The 20,117-nt window shown below is 40.1% G+C and overlaps 1 protein-coding gene across 1 annotated transcript; it reads right to left on the reverse strand.

Annotated features, from left to right (window-relative positions):
* Positions 1–2,457: 2,457 nt before the first annotated feature.
* LOC132559066 (uncharacterized) lies at positions 2,458–11,532 on the reverse strand. Its single transcript, XM_060223674.1, has 3 exons — positions 11,478–11,532; positions 3,572–3,956; positions 2,458–2,902 (listed from the first exon to the last, which is right to left on the reverse strand). The coding sequence occupies exons 1-3, from the start codon at positions 11,530–11,532 to the stop codon at positions 2,458–2,460; spliced, it is 885 nt and encodes a 294-aa protein (XP_060079657.1).
* Positions 11,533–20,117: the final 8,585 nt, after the last annotated feature.

A 20,117-nucleotide genomic window follows, 5' to 3' on the forward strand; every position in this document is an offset into this window, starting at 1 on the left:
AAACTCAGCTATGACATTTGTCCTGGTTGAGGGAGATAATTATAAACTCAGCTATGACAGGTATCCTGGTTGAGGGAGAAAACTTAATTATAAACTCAGCTATGACTGGTGTCCTGGTTGAGGGAGATAACTTAATTATAAACTCAGCTATGACAGATATCCTGGTTGAGGGAGATAACTTAATTATAAACTCAGCTATGACAGGTGTCCTAGTTGAGGGAGATAAATATAAACTCAGCTATGACAGTTGTCCTGGTTGAGGGAGATAATTATAAACTCAGCTATGACAGGTGTCCTAGTTGAGGGAGATAACTTAATCATAAATTGAGCCATGACAGGTGTCCTAGTTGAAGGAGACTCAGCTACTTCTGGCATTTACAATAATGTATTTTGTCTCATGTTTCATTAAGCAGCAGTGCAATTGGTTGAGGCCAGAGATGAATATTTAAGTTAACTTGTAAATATCAGATTTTTATTAATGTGCTGTAATTATATTTAATTGATTGTACAAACAGTTTTGACCATCTGTTTGGTTGTGTGTATGAAAGTCTATACATTGTGTATATGTTCAGGGTATATGTTATATACTGTTCATTTTCATGTTCCATAATAAATCCATCTCATTTGTCAAACTGAAAATGTCTTGTTTTTGTTCAATGAAACATGTTATAGTGACGTGTTAAAGTGACATGTTATAGTGACAAGTTATAGTGACAAGTTATAGTGACATGTTATAGTGACATAGTGACAATAAATCCATCTCATTTGTCAAACTGAAAATGTCTTGTTTTTGTTCAATGAAACATGTTATAGTGACGTGTTAAAGTGACGTGTTATAGTGACAAGTTATAGTGACATGTTATAGTGACATAGTGACAAGTTATAGTGACATGTTATTGTGACATGTTATAGTGACAAGTTATAGTGACATGTTATAGTGACATAGTGACATGTTATAGTGACATAGTGACATGTTATAGTGACATGTTATAGTGACAAGTTATAGTGACAAGTTAAAGTGACATGTTATAGTGACAAGTTATAGTGACATGTTATAGTGACATGTTATAGTGACAAGTTATAGTGACATAGTGACATGTTATAGTGACATAGTGACAAGTTATAGTGACATGTTATAGTGACATGTTATAGTGACAAGTTATAGTGACATGTTATAGTGACATAGTGACAAGTTATAGTGACATGTTATTGTGACATGTTATAGTGACAAGTTATAGTGACATGTTATAGTGACATGTTATAGTGACAAGTTATAGTGACATAGTGACATGTTATAGTGACATAGTGACATGTTATAGTGACATGTTATAGTGACAAGTTATAGTGACAAGTTAAAGTGACATGTTATAGTGACAAGTTATAGTGACATGTTATAGTGACATGTTATAGTGACAAGTTATAGTGACATAGTGACATGTTATAGTGACATAGTGACAAGTTATAGTGACATGTTATAGTGACATGTTATAGTGACAAGTTATAGTGACATGTTATAGTGACATAGTGACAAGTTATAGTGACATGTTATAGTGACTTGTTATAGTGACATGTTATAGTGACAAGTTATAGTGACATGTTATAGTGACATAGTGACATGTTATAGTGACATAGTGACAAGTTATAGTGACATGTTATAGTGACATAGTGACAAGTTATAATGACATGTTATAGTGACATGTTATAGTGACAAATTATAGTGACATGTTATAGTGACATGTTATAGTGACAAGTTATAGTGACAAGTTAAAGTGACATGTTATAGTGACATGTTATAGTGACATAGTGACAAGTTATAGTGACATGTTATAGTGACTTGTTATAGTGACAAGTTATAGTGACATGGTATAGTTACTGTGACTGACCACTCAGTGATAGAGTTACTGTGATTGACCACTCAGTGATAGAGTTACTGTGATTGACCACTCAGTGATAGATAGAGTTACTGTGATTGACCACTCAGTGATAGAGTTACTGTGATTGACCACTCAGTGACAGTTACTGTGACTGACCACTCAGTGATAGAGTTACTGTGATTGACCACTCAGTGATAGAGTTACTGTGATTGACCACTCAGTGATAGTTACTGTGATTGACCACTCAGTGATAGATAGAGTTACTGTGACTAACCACTCAGTGATAGAGTTACTGTGATTGACCACTCAGTGATAGAGTTACTGTGATTGACCACTCAGTGATAGAGTTACTGTGATTGACCACTCAGTGAAAGAGTTACTGTGACTGACCACTCAGTGATAGAGTTATTGTGATTGACCACTCAGTGATAGAGTTACTGTGATTGACCACTCAGTGATAGTTACTGTGATTGACCACTCAGTGATAGAGTTACTTTTTGTACCATCTTGTTGTGCTTGGTGTATTTAAGGATTAATATAAAACAATGTGTTATTTATTAACATGAGTTTTATTAAGCTACAACTAGCCGACAACAAAGCTTTCATCCAAGGAGAGTGGTTCATATTCATACAGCGGTTTATAATGACCTTCTCCAAGAGTGAAGTAGGATTCACTTGTATAATCCCAACAAATGGATTCTCCAACTGACTCGTGTATGTATGGAAGTTCATACGGGGTCTTTGTGACGGCTGCCAAGTAGTCACCATCTGGCACGTTCCAGTAATAAATGTGCCTTTTGGCCTTAATGAGGAGACGTTTGCCATCTGGTGAAATATCGGCTGCTGTTGGGTCGTGGTGTGTAGTACGGATAGGAAGGAAGGTTGTACTGGCCACGTGGGTAGGTACTGCTTGGCCCCACACATTGGGAAGTTTCACAAACATACCCCGACCACTCAGCACGTTTGACACGATGTATACATTAGCTTCAGGGTCAACCATCAGTGCCTGTGACTCTTCTTCTGACCACCTACAAAATATATTGAAGACATGTCTATAAACAGACAATACACTCGTAACATTGTGAATCTTATCATAAGGAACTACTTTGACTCGTTTGATATCTGCTAGAATCAGTAACATTCTGAAGTATTAGATTCTAGTTTTACGTCTCTGTCTAACGTCATATTGCTACAGACATACACAGGTCTGTACAGTCGATATGTCAGGGAGGCTACTGGCTACCTACTCCAATCTCTGTGTGTGTCTAACGTCATATTGCTACAGACATACACAGGTCTGTACAGTCGATATGTCAGGGAGGCTACTGGCTACCTACTCCAATCTCTGTGTGTGTCTAACGTCATATTGCTACAGACGTACACAGGTCTGTACAGTCGATATGTCAGGGAGGCTACTGGCTACCTACTCCATTCTCTGTGTGTGTCTAACGTCATATTGCTACAGACGTACACAGGTCTGTACAGTCGATATGTCAGGGAGGCTACTGGCTACCTTCTCCAATCTCTGTGTGTGTCTAACGTCATATTGCCACAGACATACACAGGTCTGTACAGCCGATACGTCAGGAAGGCTACTGGATACCTTCTCCAATCTCTGTGTATGTCTAACGTCATATAGCCACAGACATATACAGGTCTGTACAGTCAATATGTCAGGGAGGCTGCTGGATACCTACTCGAATTTGAGTGTGCTATTAACGGTGAGTGTCTGGTCAGTCAAACTGTCTGGTTCCTGGACGCGGTAGATGATGTTGGCCTCGTCATCGTTGGCGGAGGAGAAGCCTGTATCAGCAATGTAGATACAGAAGACATGTTCCCCTTTTGCACATGGTCCCACAGCCACATCCTCCCAGTCGTGGTTAGTAGCACCACTGCCTATAGTAAGCGTTGCCACAAGCGAAGCATCACTCGCGTTGATAGCATAGATAGTTGGCCCATCACCATGGTCATTGTGAGTGTATAGGATCCCCTCGTGAATACGACTGGCTGCAAGACCTGACGCTTCGTCAATGATTGGTGTGGCAATGTACCCTTTCACTAGACCATTGCCAAAGTGGGGAACTGTCGATGAGAAAAAATGCAAGTGAAATACTATGCCGTTAATCAAAATAAAACATATTAAACTATCGACGTAGCCCCTAGATACAAGGGTTCAATAAGACCTAGCCCCTAGATACAAGGGTTCAATAAACCGTAGCCCCTAGATACAAGGGTTCAATAAACCGTAGCCCCTAGATTCAAGGGTTCAATAAGACCTAGCCCCTAGATACAGTTCAAGGGCTTAATAAGCCGTAGCCCCTAGATACAGTTCAAGGGTTCAATAAGACCTAGCCCCTAGATACAGTTCAAGGGTTCAATAAGACCTAGCCCCTAGATACAGTTCAAGGGTTCAATAAGACCTAGCCCCTAGATACAGTTCAAAGGTTCAATAAGACCTAGCCCCTAGATACAGTTCAAGGGTTCAATAAGACCTAGCCCCTAGATACAAGGGTTCAATAAGACCTAGCCCCTAGATACAAGGGTTCAATAAGACCTAGCCCCTAGATACAGTTCAAGGGTTCAATAAGACCTAGCCCCTAGATACAGTTCAAGGGTTCAATAAGACCTAGCCCCTAGATTCAAGGGTTCAATAAGACCTAGCCCCTAGATACAGTTCAAGGGTTCAATAAGACCTAGCCCCTAGATTCAAGGGTTCAATAAGACCTAGCCCCTAGATACAGTTCAAGGGTTCAATAAGACCTAGCCCCTAGATACAGTTCAAGGGTTCAATAAGCCATAGCCCGTAGATACAGTTCAAGGGTTCAATAAGACCTAGCCCCTAGATACAGTTCAAGGGCTTAATAAGCCGTAGCCCCTAGATACAGTTCAAGGGTTCAATAAGACCTAGCCCCTAGATACAGTTCAAGGGTTCAATAAGACCTAGCCCCTAGATACAGTTCAAGGGTTCAATAAGACCTAGCCCCTAGATACAGTTCAAGGGTTCAATAAGACCTAGCCCCTAGATTCAAGGGTTCAATAAGACCTAGCCCCTAGATACAGTTCAAGGGTTCAATAAGACCTAGCCCCTAGATACAGTCAAGGGTTCAATAAGACCTAGCCCCTAGATACAAGGGTTCAATAAGACCTAGCCCCTAGATACAAGGGTTCAATAAGACCTAGCCCCTAGATACAGTTCAAGGGTTCAATAAGACCTAGCCCCTAGATACAGTTCAAGGATTCAATAAGACCTAGCCCCTAGATACAGTCAAGGGTTCAATAAGACCTAGCCCCTAGATACAAGGGTTCAATAAGACCTAGCCCCTAGATACAAGGGTTCAATAAGACCTAGCCCCTAGATACAAGGGTTCAATAAGACCTAGCCCCTAGATACAAGGGTTCAATAAACCGTAGCCCCTAGATACAGTCAAGGGTTCAATAAGCCGTAGCCCCTAGATACAGTTCAAAGGTTCAATAAGACCTAGCCCCTAGATTCAAGGGTTCAATAAGACCTAGCCCCTAGATACAGTTCAAGGGTTCAATAAGACCTAGCCCCTAGATACAGTTCAAGGGTTCAATAAGACCTAGCCCCTAGATACAGTCAAGGGTTCAATAAGACCTAGCCCCTAGATACAGTTCAAGGGTTCAATAAGACCTAGCCCCTAGATACAGTTCAAGGGTTCAATAAGACCTAGCCCCTAGATACAGTTCAAGGGTTCAATAAGACCTAGCCCCTAGATACAAGGGTTCAATAAGACCTAGCCCCTAGATACAAGGGTTCAATAAGACCTAGCCCCTAGATACAAGGGTTCAATAAGACCTAGCCCCTAGATACAGTTCAAGGGTTCAATAAGACCTAGCCCCTAGATACAGTTCAAGGGTTCAATAAGACCTAGCCCCTAGATTCAAGGGTTCAATAAGACCTAGCCCCTAGATACAGTTCAAAGGTTCAATAAGACCTAGCCCCTAGATACAGTTCAAGGGTTCAATAAGACCTAGCCCCTAGATACAGTTCAAGGGTTCAATAAGACCGTAGCCCCTAGATACAGTTCAAGGGTTCAATAAGACCTAGCCCCTAGATACAGTTCAAGGGTTCAATAAGACCTAGCCCCTAGATACAGTTCATGGTTTCAATAATAACTAGACCCTAGATACAGTTCAAGGGTTCAATAAGACCTAGCCCCTAGATACAGTCAAGGGTTCAATAAGACCTAGCCCCTAGATACAGTTCAAGGGTTCAATAAGACCTAGCCCCTAGATACAGTTCAAGGGTTCAATAAGACCTAGCCCCTAGATACAAGGGTTCAATAAGACCTAGCCCCTAGATACAAGGGTTCAATAAGACCTAGCCCCTAGATACAGTTCAAGGGTTCAATAAGACCTAGCCCCTAGATACAGTTCAAGGGTTCAATAAGACCTAGCCCCTAGATACAGTTCAAGGGTTCAATAAGACCTAGCCCCTAGATACAGTTCAAGGGTTCAATAAGACCTAGCCCCTAGATACAGTTCAAGGGTTCAATAAGACCTAGCCCCTAGATACAGTTCAAGGGTTCAATAAGACCTAGCCCCTAGATACAGTTCAAGGGTTCAATAAGACCTAGCCCCTAGATACAGTTCAAGGGTTCAATAAGACCTAGCCCCTAGATACAAGGGTTCAATAAGACCTAGCCCCTAGATACAGTTCAAGGGTTCAATAAGACCTAGCCCCTAGATACAGTTCAAGGGTTCAATAAGACCTAGCCCCTAGATACAGTTCAAGGGTTCAATAAGACCTAGCCCCTAGATACAGTTCAAGGGTTCAATAAGACCTAGCCCCTAGATACAGTTCAAGGGTTCAATAAGACCTAGCCCCTAGATACAGTTCAAGGGTTCAATAAGACCTAGCCCCTAGATACAGTTCAAGGGTTCAATAAGACCTAGCCCCTAGATACAGTTCAAGGGTTCAATAAGACCTAGCCCCTAGATACAGTTCAAGGGTTCAATAAGACCTAGCCCCTAGATACAGTCAAGGGTTCAATAAGCCGTAGCCCATAGATACAGTTCAAGGGTTCAATAAGACCTAGCCCCTAGATACAAGGGTTCAATAAGACCTAGCCCCTAGATACAGCCCCTTCAAGGGTTCAATAAACCTAGCCCCTAGATACAGTTCAAGGGTTCAATAAGACCTAGCCCCTAGATACAGTTCAAGGGTTCAATAAGACCTAGCCCCTAGATACAAGGGTTCAATAAATCGTAGCCCCTAGATACAGTTCAGGGTTTTAATAAGCCGTAGCCCCTAGATACAGTTCAAGGATTCAATAAGACCTAGCCCCTAGATACAGTCAAGGATTCAATAAGCCGTAGCCTCTAGATACAGTCAAGGATTCAATAAGACCTAGCCCCTAGATACAGTTCAAGGGTTCAATAAGACCTAGCCCCTAGATACAGTTCAAGGGTTCAATAAGACCTAGCCCCTAGATACAGTCAAGAGTTCAATAAGACCTAGCCCCTAGATACAGTTCAAGGGTTCAATAAGCCGTAGCCTCTAGATACAGTCAAGGATTCAATAAGACCTAGCCCCTAGATACAGTCAAGGATTCAATAAGCCGTAGCCTCTAGATACAGTTCAAGGGTTCAATAAGACCTAGCCCCTAGATACAGTTCAAGGATTCAATAAGACGTAGCCTCTAGATACAGTCAAGGATTCAATAAGACCTAGCCCCTAGATACAGTTCAAGGATTCAATAAGACCTAGCCCCTAGATACAGTTCAAGGGTTCAATAAGACCTAGCCCCTAGATACAGTCAAGAGTTCAATAAGACCTAGCCCCTAGATACAGTTCAAGGATTCAATAAGCCGTAGCCTCTAGATACAGTTCAAGGGTTCAATAAGACCTAGCCCCTAGATACAGTTCAAGGGTTCAATAAGACCTAGCCCCTAGATACAGTCAAGGATTCAATAAGCCGTAGCCTCTAGATACAGTCAAGGGTTCAATAAGACCTAGCCCCTAGATACAACGGTTCAATAAACCGTAGCCCCTAGATACAGTCAAGGGTTCAATAAGACCTAGCCCCTAGATACAGTCAAGGGTTCAATAAGACCTAGCCCCTAGATACAGTTCAAGGGTTCAATAAAACCTAGCCCCTAGATACAGTTCAAGGGTTCAATAAAACCTAGCCCCTAGATACAGTTCAAGGGTTCAATAAGACCTAGCCCCTAGATACAGTCAAGGATTCAATAAGACCTAGCCCCTAGATACAGTCAAGAGTTCAATAAGACCTAGCCCCTAGATACAGTCAAGGATTCAATAAGACCTAGCCCCTAGATACAAGGGTTCAATAAATCGTAGCCCCTAGATACAGTTCAGGGTTTTAATAAGCCGTAGCCCCTAGATACAGTCAAGGATTCAATAAGACCTAGCCCCTAGATACAGTCAAGAGTTCAATAAGACCTAGCCCCTAGATACAGTCAAGGATTCAATAAGCCGTAGCCTCTAGATACAGTTCAAGGGTTCAATAAGACCTAGCCCCTAGATACAGTTCAAGGGTTCAATAAGACCTAGCCCCTAGATACAGTTCAAGGATTCAATAAGACCTAGCCCCTAGATACAGTTCAAGGATTCAATAAGACCTAGCCCCTAGATACAGTTCAAGGATTCAATAAGACCTAGCCCCTAGATACAGTTCAAGGGTTCAATAAGACCTAGCCCCTAGATACAGTTCAAGGGTTCAATAAGACCTAGCCCCTAGATACAGTTCAAGGGTTCAATAAGACCTAGCCCCTAGATACAGTTCAAGGGTTCAATAAGACCTAGCCCCTAGATACAGTTCAAGGGTTCAATAAGACCTAGCCCCTAGATACAGTTCGAGGATTCAATAAGACCTAGCCCCTAGATACAGTTCAAGGATTCAATAAGACCTAGCCCCTAGATACAGTTCAAGGATTCAATAAGACCTAGCCCCTAGATACAGTTCAAGGGTTCAATAAGACCTAGCCCCTAGATACAGTTCAAGGGTTCAATAAGACCTAGCCCCTAGATACAGTTCAAGGGTTCAATAAGCATACGATTGATGGAGAGAAAGTCAACTCTCTTGGATCACCTAAAATAGACATGCTGTGGGAATGGATGAAACATTCAGTAGTTCTAGGAAGAGGAAGAACATCGATAAAGAGATGGCTGAAAACCTTGGAACATGTTTACCAAATATGGAAGTGTCAGATAAAGTCAAGAAGGTACTTCTTGAATTTATAGATTAAATATGTGTAGTAGTTGACAAGATGGGTTTTTATTCGATACCTTAATACAGGATGAGAAAGTCACCTTTCATGTGTCTACAAATCTTAGATACAGATCTAATATAAGTAATATAAGTTGGAAAAACTTGCTTCGCAATTGTTGTAAAATAAATAAAGACTATTACAAATCTTATCAAACGTCACGTCTTGATAACAGCCAGCAGAGGAACACGACATGAACGGCCTTTTTCTATACATTGTTACCTTGCAAACGAAATACTCGAGTGCTGCGAATTGTGTCATTTGTGCCTCTCCACCTGGTATTCCATACATGTATCAACTGTATATATATTTGTTGGAAGACTATTTGTGCCTTCTGACTTGGTGCTCTACACCTGTACAATCTATATAGGTTTGTGCAGCAATCTGTACTGCTTTGTGCATCAACCTGTACGGCTTAGTGCAGCAACCTGTACGGGTTTGTGCATCAACCTGTACGGATTTGTGCATCAACCTGTACGGGTTTGTGCATCAATCTGTACAGATTTGTGCATCAACCTTTGCGGGTTTGTGCAGCAACCTTTGTGGGTTTCGCTTCTGCTCTATAAAATTATGATATTCCCTGGAAACCGCTAACATCGTCGACTGAATTCTGCATCAACTGTTTAACACGTGCTTGTTCTGTTATCACACATGTTGGTTGTGGACACAAGAGAACCATGAGGAAGACGGGCGGTCAATCAGTGTAAATTTGGGTCGTGTTGATATTAGTCTACTTTTAATTATCACGTGTAAGAAAATATATGATTAACTCGTCTTCAGAAACAAAGTTTACAGGAACGGAATAAAAGCAGTCGGTCGTGTCGTTATATACAGGAATATCAGTTATTTTTACAGCTGCCAATAGACGAGGGATGACAAAAGACAGATTGACGACAAACAGAGGAAACCATGTTTTCCTAAATAGGAAATACACTGAACACGATGACAAGAACAGTATTAACCCTAACGATTAGTTGTGGTAGAGTATTATCTCTTTTACAAATCATTAAACGTTCTTGCAGTGTTCAAAGATTGTCACAAGAAGACGACGTAGACATATTTGTGTTTGTCTTGACGCCAAGAACGTTCTTGGTTGTTCTTGAACACAGGAGAGTGCTCTTGTAACCAAAACAACCCGGATAGTTAATTACTATGGCCCAGATATATATTTACGGGTGACATGTTCGTGTTCCCGACGTGTTCCTGGTGGTAGGACGATAAAGAAACTAGTTTTGAGTTGTTCTCAATCTCATTAAAACCGGATAATTATGAAATACGACTATTGACATACGGTATGTGATGATGAATATCAGATTGAGTTATTCTCGAGCCAACAGGAACATGTCACGCGAAGATACTCTCATCGACATTGGCGAACGTTGTGTCTGATGTGTGTGGCAGTGTGTGTCTATAGAAAGCCAGTACGAGCTTTCTGAGCCTTCTATAGGACTAGACAATGGAATCAATGGACGTAACATATACTCGGGATTCGGGATCGACAAAAAAATACAGAAATCATCGTCTGGACGTTAGAGACATGATAAATCGTAGCGAGTATGGGCGTTTTAACGCCATGTTAGACAAATCTCCAGGGATCACATGTGAAGCTATAGCAACCATTGATTTTAGACGAAATATTCTTTATGTAGGCGAAATTAAGTTATAAAAGGTGACATTTTTGATTGTGTGAATTAAATAAAGGGGCGACAGGAGTCAAACTCGGTCTCGAATGGTTATGCGAAATATCCAATTCGGCGTTGTACACAATGAAAAAAAGAAGAAATACCAGTTGATTATCAATTCGAACATGTTCTTTATCGAAGGAAAAAACGACTTTCATCCGTCTCAATATCTAACTGGAAAATATTTGATATAATTCGAAGGCCTGGGAGAGAGAAAATGATACAGGGCTTTATTAGAAGGTGTCTGGATGTATTCGCTTACAAGACCGAAATCGCAACAACACATTTTCAAATCAATACTATCCGTGAGTAGAGAGAGAGCCGTGAGTAGAGACAGACAGAGAGAGAGAGAGAGAGAGAGAGAGAGAGAGAGAGAGAGAGAGAGAGACAGAGAGAGAGAGAGAGAGAGAGAGAGAGACAGACAGACAGACAGACAGACAGACAGAGAGAGAGAGAGAGAGAGAGGGAGGGGGGGAGGGAGGAACACGGCAATAAATTTACCAGTTCTAATACCATATTTTCCCCAAAATCAAACTTAACATAAAATAGATATGGCTGATTGCCGTACTTACTAGAATCCTACATCGATACAAATGACCACACATCAGCCTGGACCGACCGAATGGACTTTGGCTGTAGTTTAACCTACAAGTAAAGGATGCCTTACCTTGGGCTTGAGCCACCACACAAATGGCAAGAACCAGAAGAAGCTGTACTGCCATGTCGTCACCTGTCGTTTGTCTGGTGGAGTGTCCGTTGGTGCCGGTCACGATATAGTAAGACAATACATGTCACAGGTCAAGGTCAGCAAAGATAAGGCGTCATATGTGTCATGCATGCAGGCGTATTTTTTTTATTGACTCGAATGAATTCAGGTAAAGGCCACAAGAACAGCGGATAGATTTACCGGCGATATGACAAAGGTTGTCAGGAGACGCTGGTCATCGTCTCGTCTGATTATGTCAGTATTCTTCACAGGTCATTTTGCCGGTTCAGCACTCACTTATGACCATCCGCCTATATTTTTAAATGACAAAAACATACCGACTTAAAAGTTTATATAAGACTAATTCCCATTGGCGTCAAAGAATGTCAATAAACAAATCAAAGATACATTTATAATCTTGTATGTACTCGGTTACATTTGGTGAGCTTCTGACTATCATTGAATCCTGGGAATAACCATAAACATTCGAGAAGGTTTACAAGATGTCCATACAAACTATTTAACTGGAGCTGTTGTTGTGTTCTGTGTACACGAATCTCGACCACAGCTGCAGCGTCATCAGACCACAAGTGTCTCCACACGACACGCACGTGGTAAATGTATGCAGACAATGGGCTATAGAATAGATGCATTTCAAGGTCCCAGCTTCAGTGTCCCTCTGTTAACATATACCGTACAAAACACACTGTTTTTGACATTGTATAGTAGCTTCCCCAGGACTGGACGGATCCGGAAATGACCTTTTCTGGTATCGCTAGTGATTCTCTAAATTCTATTTCCACCAAAAAGTTGTCATGTGGTAATATTCCTCCAAGGTCAGGGTCAATTATTGACATAAATATTCACATTGACAATCCTTTTCCTTTTATGTGTTCATGGACACGTCGTCCTTATGCTGAGATTCTGATTATGATATAGAAAACCAGCGATATCAAAACTTCTGGAGATGTTTTCATGAAGGATAGAACTGCACCGATGGTTGTGTACTTATCTACTTTAGAGATAATTTTACAATGTAAGATTAAGTGAAGAATTGGTCTTGAGTCTGATGACTTCGAACCTATATGGGTTGAAAAACATATACATGTGCTGACCTTTGACCTATACTGACTCATTATTGGGCCGAACTCAAAATTAACCCTAAAGATGTTAATTTGCAAATAAATCTTGGTATTTGATACAGATCATATCTAATCCTAATTATAAGGGATTTTAACCAAAGTACTGAGTGTAAAATACTCTCAAGATTAATGTACCTAAATTCCTGTAGTAACTACTGCCCTGTTCACCCTGATTTGAACCTTCAAAAATAGACTTTTAAGAAAACTGTATGATTTCCACAACCTTAAAGACGGGTTTCCGGCAACGTTAATTTCTCATACAGGTTGGTATAATGACTTTTTCGTCCTTCGAGACAACTTACCTATATATTGTTTTATACCATTAAAATTGGTTCCCTTTGTTTTACATTTAATTCAAATTAATCGATGACGCATTTGCCTAATTAACTAATGACGTCACTGAATTACTACACTATAAACGCCGATTTTTGCAAAACAGATCACAAACAATCATTCTAAGGAAATAAAAAAAAAGTGCGAACCATTAACTAAATATGAAAATACTTAAATAGTAAGTATACCACCGATATTATTGATCTGTAAGCATTTTGTGAGAAAACCGCCATTGTTTTGTGTACAAATGACATTTTGAACGCCTTTCACACTTTTTGTACTACAGCGGATATTGGAGACCGACCTGTTACACTCGAAACCTAAACGTACACGTGTTACTTTCCTGGCGTGTAAAAACACCTAGCACGTATACAAGTTATGCCGACATGGCCTTGAATGGCTTTATCTGTCAATTACAATTAGGACATTAGATATAATATACTACATGGCCGATAGTTACTAACAATACGTTATCAATCCCTCATACCCCAATATCATCAATTGAACTTGTGATATAACTTCCTACATTTTCTACCGAGACGGAGACTTTAAACACCTAATACAGTACCGTTCTCACAATCAGAAGTAGATGTGTAGGTGGAAGTTGTAAAGTTGTCTATAGGAGAGATATTAAAACCAAGAAATCTGCTAGAAGTACAAGACTTTCCCAGCGCAAATGGTTGTTTTATGTCTTTACCGATGATAAAGAGATTGGTATGTGTTTTAAGAATTACCAGAAAAGAAAGCCACAACCTGGAGGTCAAAACTTTGGTGTTGATAATGATACGTGGCGAAACAACCCACTATTATCCACAGGGTCTGTTTTATGGACAGTCTTCCCACGCAAAATGTGCACTAAGTATGAAGAGTTTCAATCAAATCTCGGCCATATTGCCCAAGCGCGCAAAACACCAACCCTTCAATAAACATATCATGTAAACAGTGTTCAACTCTTTACGATGCGTCAATTCCCAGTATATCGAAAACATTTTTTATTCCATATTAAAAGCTTTAGAAATAACCATTGTTCCTTGGACGTGAACATCTTACCCGAGAAAATATTCTGAAGTACGACACTGTGTTCCAAGAAACATTTCTTTGTCAGTGGGAGACGTCATACTTGACGGTACATGTATCGTCATTCTTGAGACTTCTGATCACAAGCTCAAGAGAAACTCCTATTAAGTAAAAAACGTTCACGAGCGTAGCCCTGCCTGATGGTTACATTCTGGACACAGTAGGACCTTTTTTCATGGAAGCGATAATGATGCAAAGATTACAAAAGCTGTAATGGATAACCTCTCCTGGCTGATGACAACGTCATTGTTGATCGAGGCTTTAGAGATGTTTTGCCAGATTTTGAATCGAGCGGTTTGACAGCAAATATGCCGTCTTATCGAAAACCTGTGCAGACTCAACATAATGACCTAAAACGTAACCTTGATTGATCTATAACTGAATCCAGATGGGTAGTGGCTATTTCCTAGATGCCACCGAGACACTCGTTATAATAGTTACAGCATGTTTCAATGGGACCTGAGGACCTATATATGTTAGAACACAATATTGAGTGTTCACGACAACTTACCTCTGCGTATGAAAATAAAGCGGAATACCTTCGGACAATACATCTGGCACATACCTAATATCACTGGCAGCTGGCTACGTAAGTGAGCAACTCTGTAATGATGGTGACCACCAGATCTGGATCAGTCGGTACTCACGAGACATTGTACGATGTCAGATCCACTCGAGGCATAGGAGCAGTGTAAAATACAGTGTTTGGATCCAGCATGGCAGCTCCAACGCCGTGAATCCCAAAAAGGATCATTATTGCCAGTGTCCTACTTAACATAAAACCATGGGGTATGTGTCTCCATAGCCAATATCATGCACTATTGAGGATACCACAGGGATGTGGAAACTAGCAAGCCTTTGCATCCAAATGTCAAAAGGTTTAAAACAAACCTAAAGTAACAAGGTATTGGGTATGGTCGATTTGTCAATTAGAATTACGTTACTGTACGATGAAGACCAACAAAGACTTATCAGTTATGAATCAGACACTCTTTTGAAATGAATGGTGATTTAAACTACATTCCGTACGTTAAACAGGATATGTTAGTGACTACTTCACATCTGTATATGCAACTAAAATTAATGCTGATTATTTACAATATACCTCTCCTAGACCCAGATATCATTTCTCAACAACTGATATAGCCCAATAGGATGTTACTGATCACCCATTATTCTGGATACTAACAAACCTGCCGGTAATGACATCATTCCTTCCAAGATCATCAAAGCAGTAATACAACCTCATGTGACACTTTAACATTTATAATGAATCTATGTTCACAGTACTGCCTACTTCCTGGACAAATGCTAATAGAATACCTGTATACAAAGGGAAGGGTGAAAAATTGACCCATACCTGTATACAGAGGGAAGGGTGAAAAATTGACCCATACCTGTCTACAGAGGGAAGGGTAAAAAATGACCCATACCTGTATACAGAGGGAAGGGTAAAAGATTGACCCATACCTGTATACAGATGGAAGGGTGAAAAATTGACCCATACCTGTATACAGATGGAAGGGTGAAAAATTGACCGATACCTGTCTACAGAGGGAAGGGTAAAAAATTGACCCATACCTGTATACAGAGGGAAGGGTAAAAGATTGACCCATACCTGTCTACAGAGGGAAGGGTTAAAAATTGACCCATACCTGTATACAGAGGGAAGGGTTAAAAATTGACCCATACCTGTCTACAAAGGGAAGGGTGAAAAATTGACCCATACCTGTCTACAGAGGGAAGGGTGAAAAATTGACCGATACCTGTCTACAGAGGGAAGGGTAAAAAAATGACCCATACCTGTATACAGAGGGAAGGGTAAAAAATTGACCCATACCTGTATACAGAGGGAAGGGTGAAAAATTGACCGATACCTGTCTACAGAGGGAAGGGTAAAAAATTGACCGATACCTGTCTACAGAGGGAAGGGTAAAAGATTGACCCATACCTGGGTACAGAGGGAAGGGTTAAAAATTGACCCATACCTGTATACAGAGGGAAGGGTTAAAAATTGACCCATACCTGTATACAGAGGGAAGGGTAAGATATTGACCCATCCAACTATAGACCAATCTCTGTTACTCCTACTTTCAGAAGGAGTTTTTATTTTTTAAAAAAAGTGGTTTTAAATAAATGTTTATCTCTAGGGTTATCGCCTCTAAATACCTTACATGATCTGATTGGTGGAGACCGACAACAAGCTGCTGATACTCTGAATAATGACCTGAGAACATTTCTATTTGAATAATGAAAATGGGAAATCAGTTTTAATCTTGATGAGATTGAACCCCTTCTTTCAACATCTTGGTTATTAAAAAATGTAGGAGTGTAGAGTACAGGTCGCCTTACTTGCCTCTGCTAGTGGGAATATCCCTTTAGTCGAGCGGTAGCGTGTCCGGCGAAACACCAAAGGGTCACTAGTTCGAACTCCAACGGTGGCAGAGTGGTTTCTCCTTCCTATTACAGTTGTATACACATTGGGTTTTATTTCAACAGTTACGCTAACTGGTCTAATCATGTAAAACATATTTATGAAAAGGCTTGCCAAAGAATAAAGATATTTAGAATGATTAAATATATAATTGACAGAGAGTTGCTGGAGTTAATCAGTACTATATTCATTTCTTCCATTTTGCAAACAGTTTCAACCAATTGTATTGAATAGTAGAGTGTTGCAACCTACAGTCGACCTAAATGGTGGTAATACACAAGTTAAACATATTTCATACTTAGAACTAGGTCTTCTTACACTTACCTCGTCATCTGCATCAAAATATTAATTTCTAAAGAAGTTTAGCAATAGATGTCCCGCTTATGTTTAGGATTCAATGTCATCTTGTACAATGATAAGAGTTCAATGTCCTCTTCATCATGATACACTTTTTGATGTTCAACTAGCAAGAACTCCTCTACATATCACCACGTCCTTCCTCAAAATTATGTCTAAATGGAGTAATCGTTTATAAATGGATTGATAACTTGTTACTTTAACCCAATGCACGTGTTGAACACCCGTGCGCTGTTGTTTTTAAAAACTAATGGAGTCAAGAAATTAAATACTTTATGTCAGCTAAGAAATTCTGCTTGTTTGAACGCAGATTTATTGAACTCCCACTGAATGAAAGGCCTTGCCTGTATTGAGGTCACTCGGTCAAAGATGGTTCTCACTTCTTTCTTAAGTGACCTAAAGATAAGAACAGGCACAGGAAATGTTGGTGTCAGTTTAGGTCGAAGATGTAGCAATCTAAAGTAAGGCAAGTGATTTCTGCAAAATGGACATAATCGCTGGAAGGGCAGTGATTCAATATTTGCATAAGAAAAGCCTAGCACATAAGGATATTCATATTGATATGGTAACAACGCTAGGGAATGATGCCCCATCATATGCTACAGTGAAAAGGTGGGTGGTGGAATTCCACCATGGCAAGCAGAGCCTTGGGTATGAAGCCAGTCCTAGAGAGTCTGTCACTGTTGTAACCCCAGAAATGGTAAATAAAGTCCATGATATTGTTATGACTGACAGGCGAGATACAGAGGGATAGAAGGATATGTAGTCAGTACAGTGGGGATTTCACGGGAAAGAATACATTCTATTCCTACGGAAGATCTTGAAATAAATAAGCTATCAGCCCGTTTGGTACCAAGACTTCTGATAGTTGATAAGGAGCACACCAGATTGTCTTGTTCAAGTGCTAATCTCAACCTTCTAAAGGCAGATCCTGCTAACTTTCTGCAAAGGTTTGTGACTATAGATGAAACGTTGGTCCGTCATTTCAACCCAGAGGCCAAACAACAGACTAAACAATAGAGGCACCCTGGTCCACCATTGCCAAAGAAGACAAAGACTGTATCATTAGCTGGAAAGGTTATGGCCTCAGATTTCTGGGATGCTTATAGTATACTGATGGAAGATTATAAGCAAAAGGGACAAACAATCAATGACACATATTATGCATCACTTCTCAGGCAGTTAAGAGAAAATACTAAACTAAAGCGCCGCGGAAAACTCGGTAAAAGTATGTTGTTCCACCAGGACAATGCCCTTATTCACAAGTCTGCCATTGCCGTGGCTGCCATTAACATCCGCCTTATCTCGATCTCCATCAGACATTCATCTATTTCCAAAATTGCAAACGGCCATTTTCGGTGCCCACTTTCAGTCAAACGATGACGTCATTCATGCAGTGGAAGACTTTCTGAACGGTCAAGAAAAGGACTTCTTTAAAAGTGGTATTGAGGCCCTTAAACACCTCTGCAAAAGTGTTTAGATACTGACGGGAATTGTGTTAAATATGAGGCTCACAACTTATCAATCAGACCTCGTATCTCAAATACTTCTTCACCATTCAAAATATCTTTCATTTAATGCATTCCCTATTTGACCGACGTGTACATCGAGCTTAGTTTAAACAACAGTTTATGCAATATATAATAACATTATATGTTTATAATAGTAAGACCATGACTATTCTAGTCTGTTCACCAGTTCCTTTGTATGTAAGACCATGACTATTCTAGTCTGTTCACCAGTTCCTTTGTATGTAAGACCATGACTATTCTAGTCTGTTCACCAGTTCCTTTGTATGTAAGACCATGACTATTCTAGTCTGTTCACCAGTTCCTTTGTATGTAAGACCATGACTATTCTAGTCTGTTCACCAGTTCCTTTGTATGTAAGACCATGACTATTCTAGTCTGTTCACCAGTTCCTTTGTATGTAAGACCATGACTATTCTAGTCTGTTCACCAGTTCCTTTGTATGTAAGAACATGACTATTCTAGTCTGTTCACCAGTTCCTTTGTATGTAAGACCATGACTATTCTAGTCTGTTCACCAGTTCCTTTGTATGTAAGACCATGACTATTCTAGTCTGTTCACCAGTTCCTTTGTATATAAGACCACGACAAAAATATTCTGAAATGAAAATGAAAAGGAGCTAAACAATTTTCGAGCCATTAAAATGAAAGACACGCGAGGATAACGCCATCTAATATTTAAAGGCAGTAGCCTAGAGTGGCATGTAATCTTCTTGTCGTGCTATCATAATTTATTTCTACAATTGTTTCTAATTAACACGCCTTGTCATGATATCCTGTTAAGACGGCTAATTCAGTCAACTTGCGATAATAATCACGATCAATTTATCTTTAAGTCACCTTAAATATCATGACAACACGATTTTTGTCGCGATATTGATTTGAAGTGTATTTCTCTTGAAATAGATTGATGTGATATTTGAGGGGTCTCGGAATTTTGGATTTCAAGAAAAGAAATGACAGTTAGTGGCTGTAGCCAGTGTAAGGTCAGCATCCTGTGGCTAAAACCCTTCCATGATACGTCATTTATCAAGGTATCCTGTATAACGTGTCTCTGTTTTTAGAGAAAGTAAAGTTTTCACCCATCTCAGTTCCGAGCAATATCGCTGCAAAAAGTCGTTATGTCATGGCATTTAAAACAACTACAAGATCAATTTATTACGAAAATTATCATAACTTAATAAGATGTCTTAACACAATATTATCATGTTAAGTCATGTTATTATGACGATCTGTCGCAATAACTCACCGTGACAAGATGACAAGTAGATGGCAGTTACATGCAAATCATTTTGTACTGAATAGTGATGGCACCATACAGCTTGTACAACCTTCCAGTGATACTTAAGAGCGAAGTATATTCACCAAGTCCAGGACAGGGACAAGAACAAATGAAGAATTGGTAGGATAACGGCTGGTTGCTATTGTACCATTATGTGATCTCGGTAGGGTTTTGGCTGGTTGCTGTGATACCATTGTATGATCTCGGTAGGATTTTGGCTGGTTGCTATGATACCATTGTGTAATCTCGGTAGGATTTTGGCTGGTTGCTATGATACCATTATGTGATCTCTGTAGGTTTTTGGCTGGTTGCTATGATATCATTGTATGATCTCGGTAGGGTTTTGGCTGGTTGCTATGATACCATTGTGTGATCTCGGTAGGGGTTTTGGCTGGTTGCTATGACACCATTATGTTATCTTGGTAAGGTTTTGGCTGGTTGCTATGA

The sequence above is a fragment of the Ylistrum balloti genome, unplaced genomic scaffold (genome assembly GCF_031769215.1).
Source record: "Ylistrum balloti isolate Yb309-2 unplaced genomic scaffold, AGI_CSIRO_Ybal_v1 Utg370852, whole genome shotgun sequence".
In the NCBI taxonomy this organism is placed as follows: Eukaryota; Metazoa; Mollusca; class Bivalvia; order Pectinida; family Pectinidae; genus Ylistrum; species Ylistrum balloti.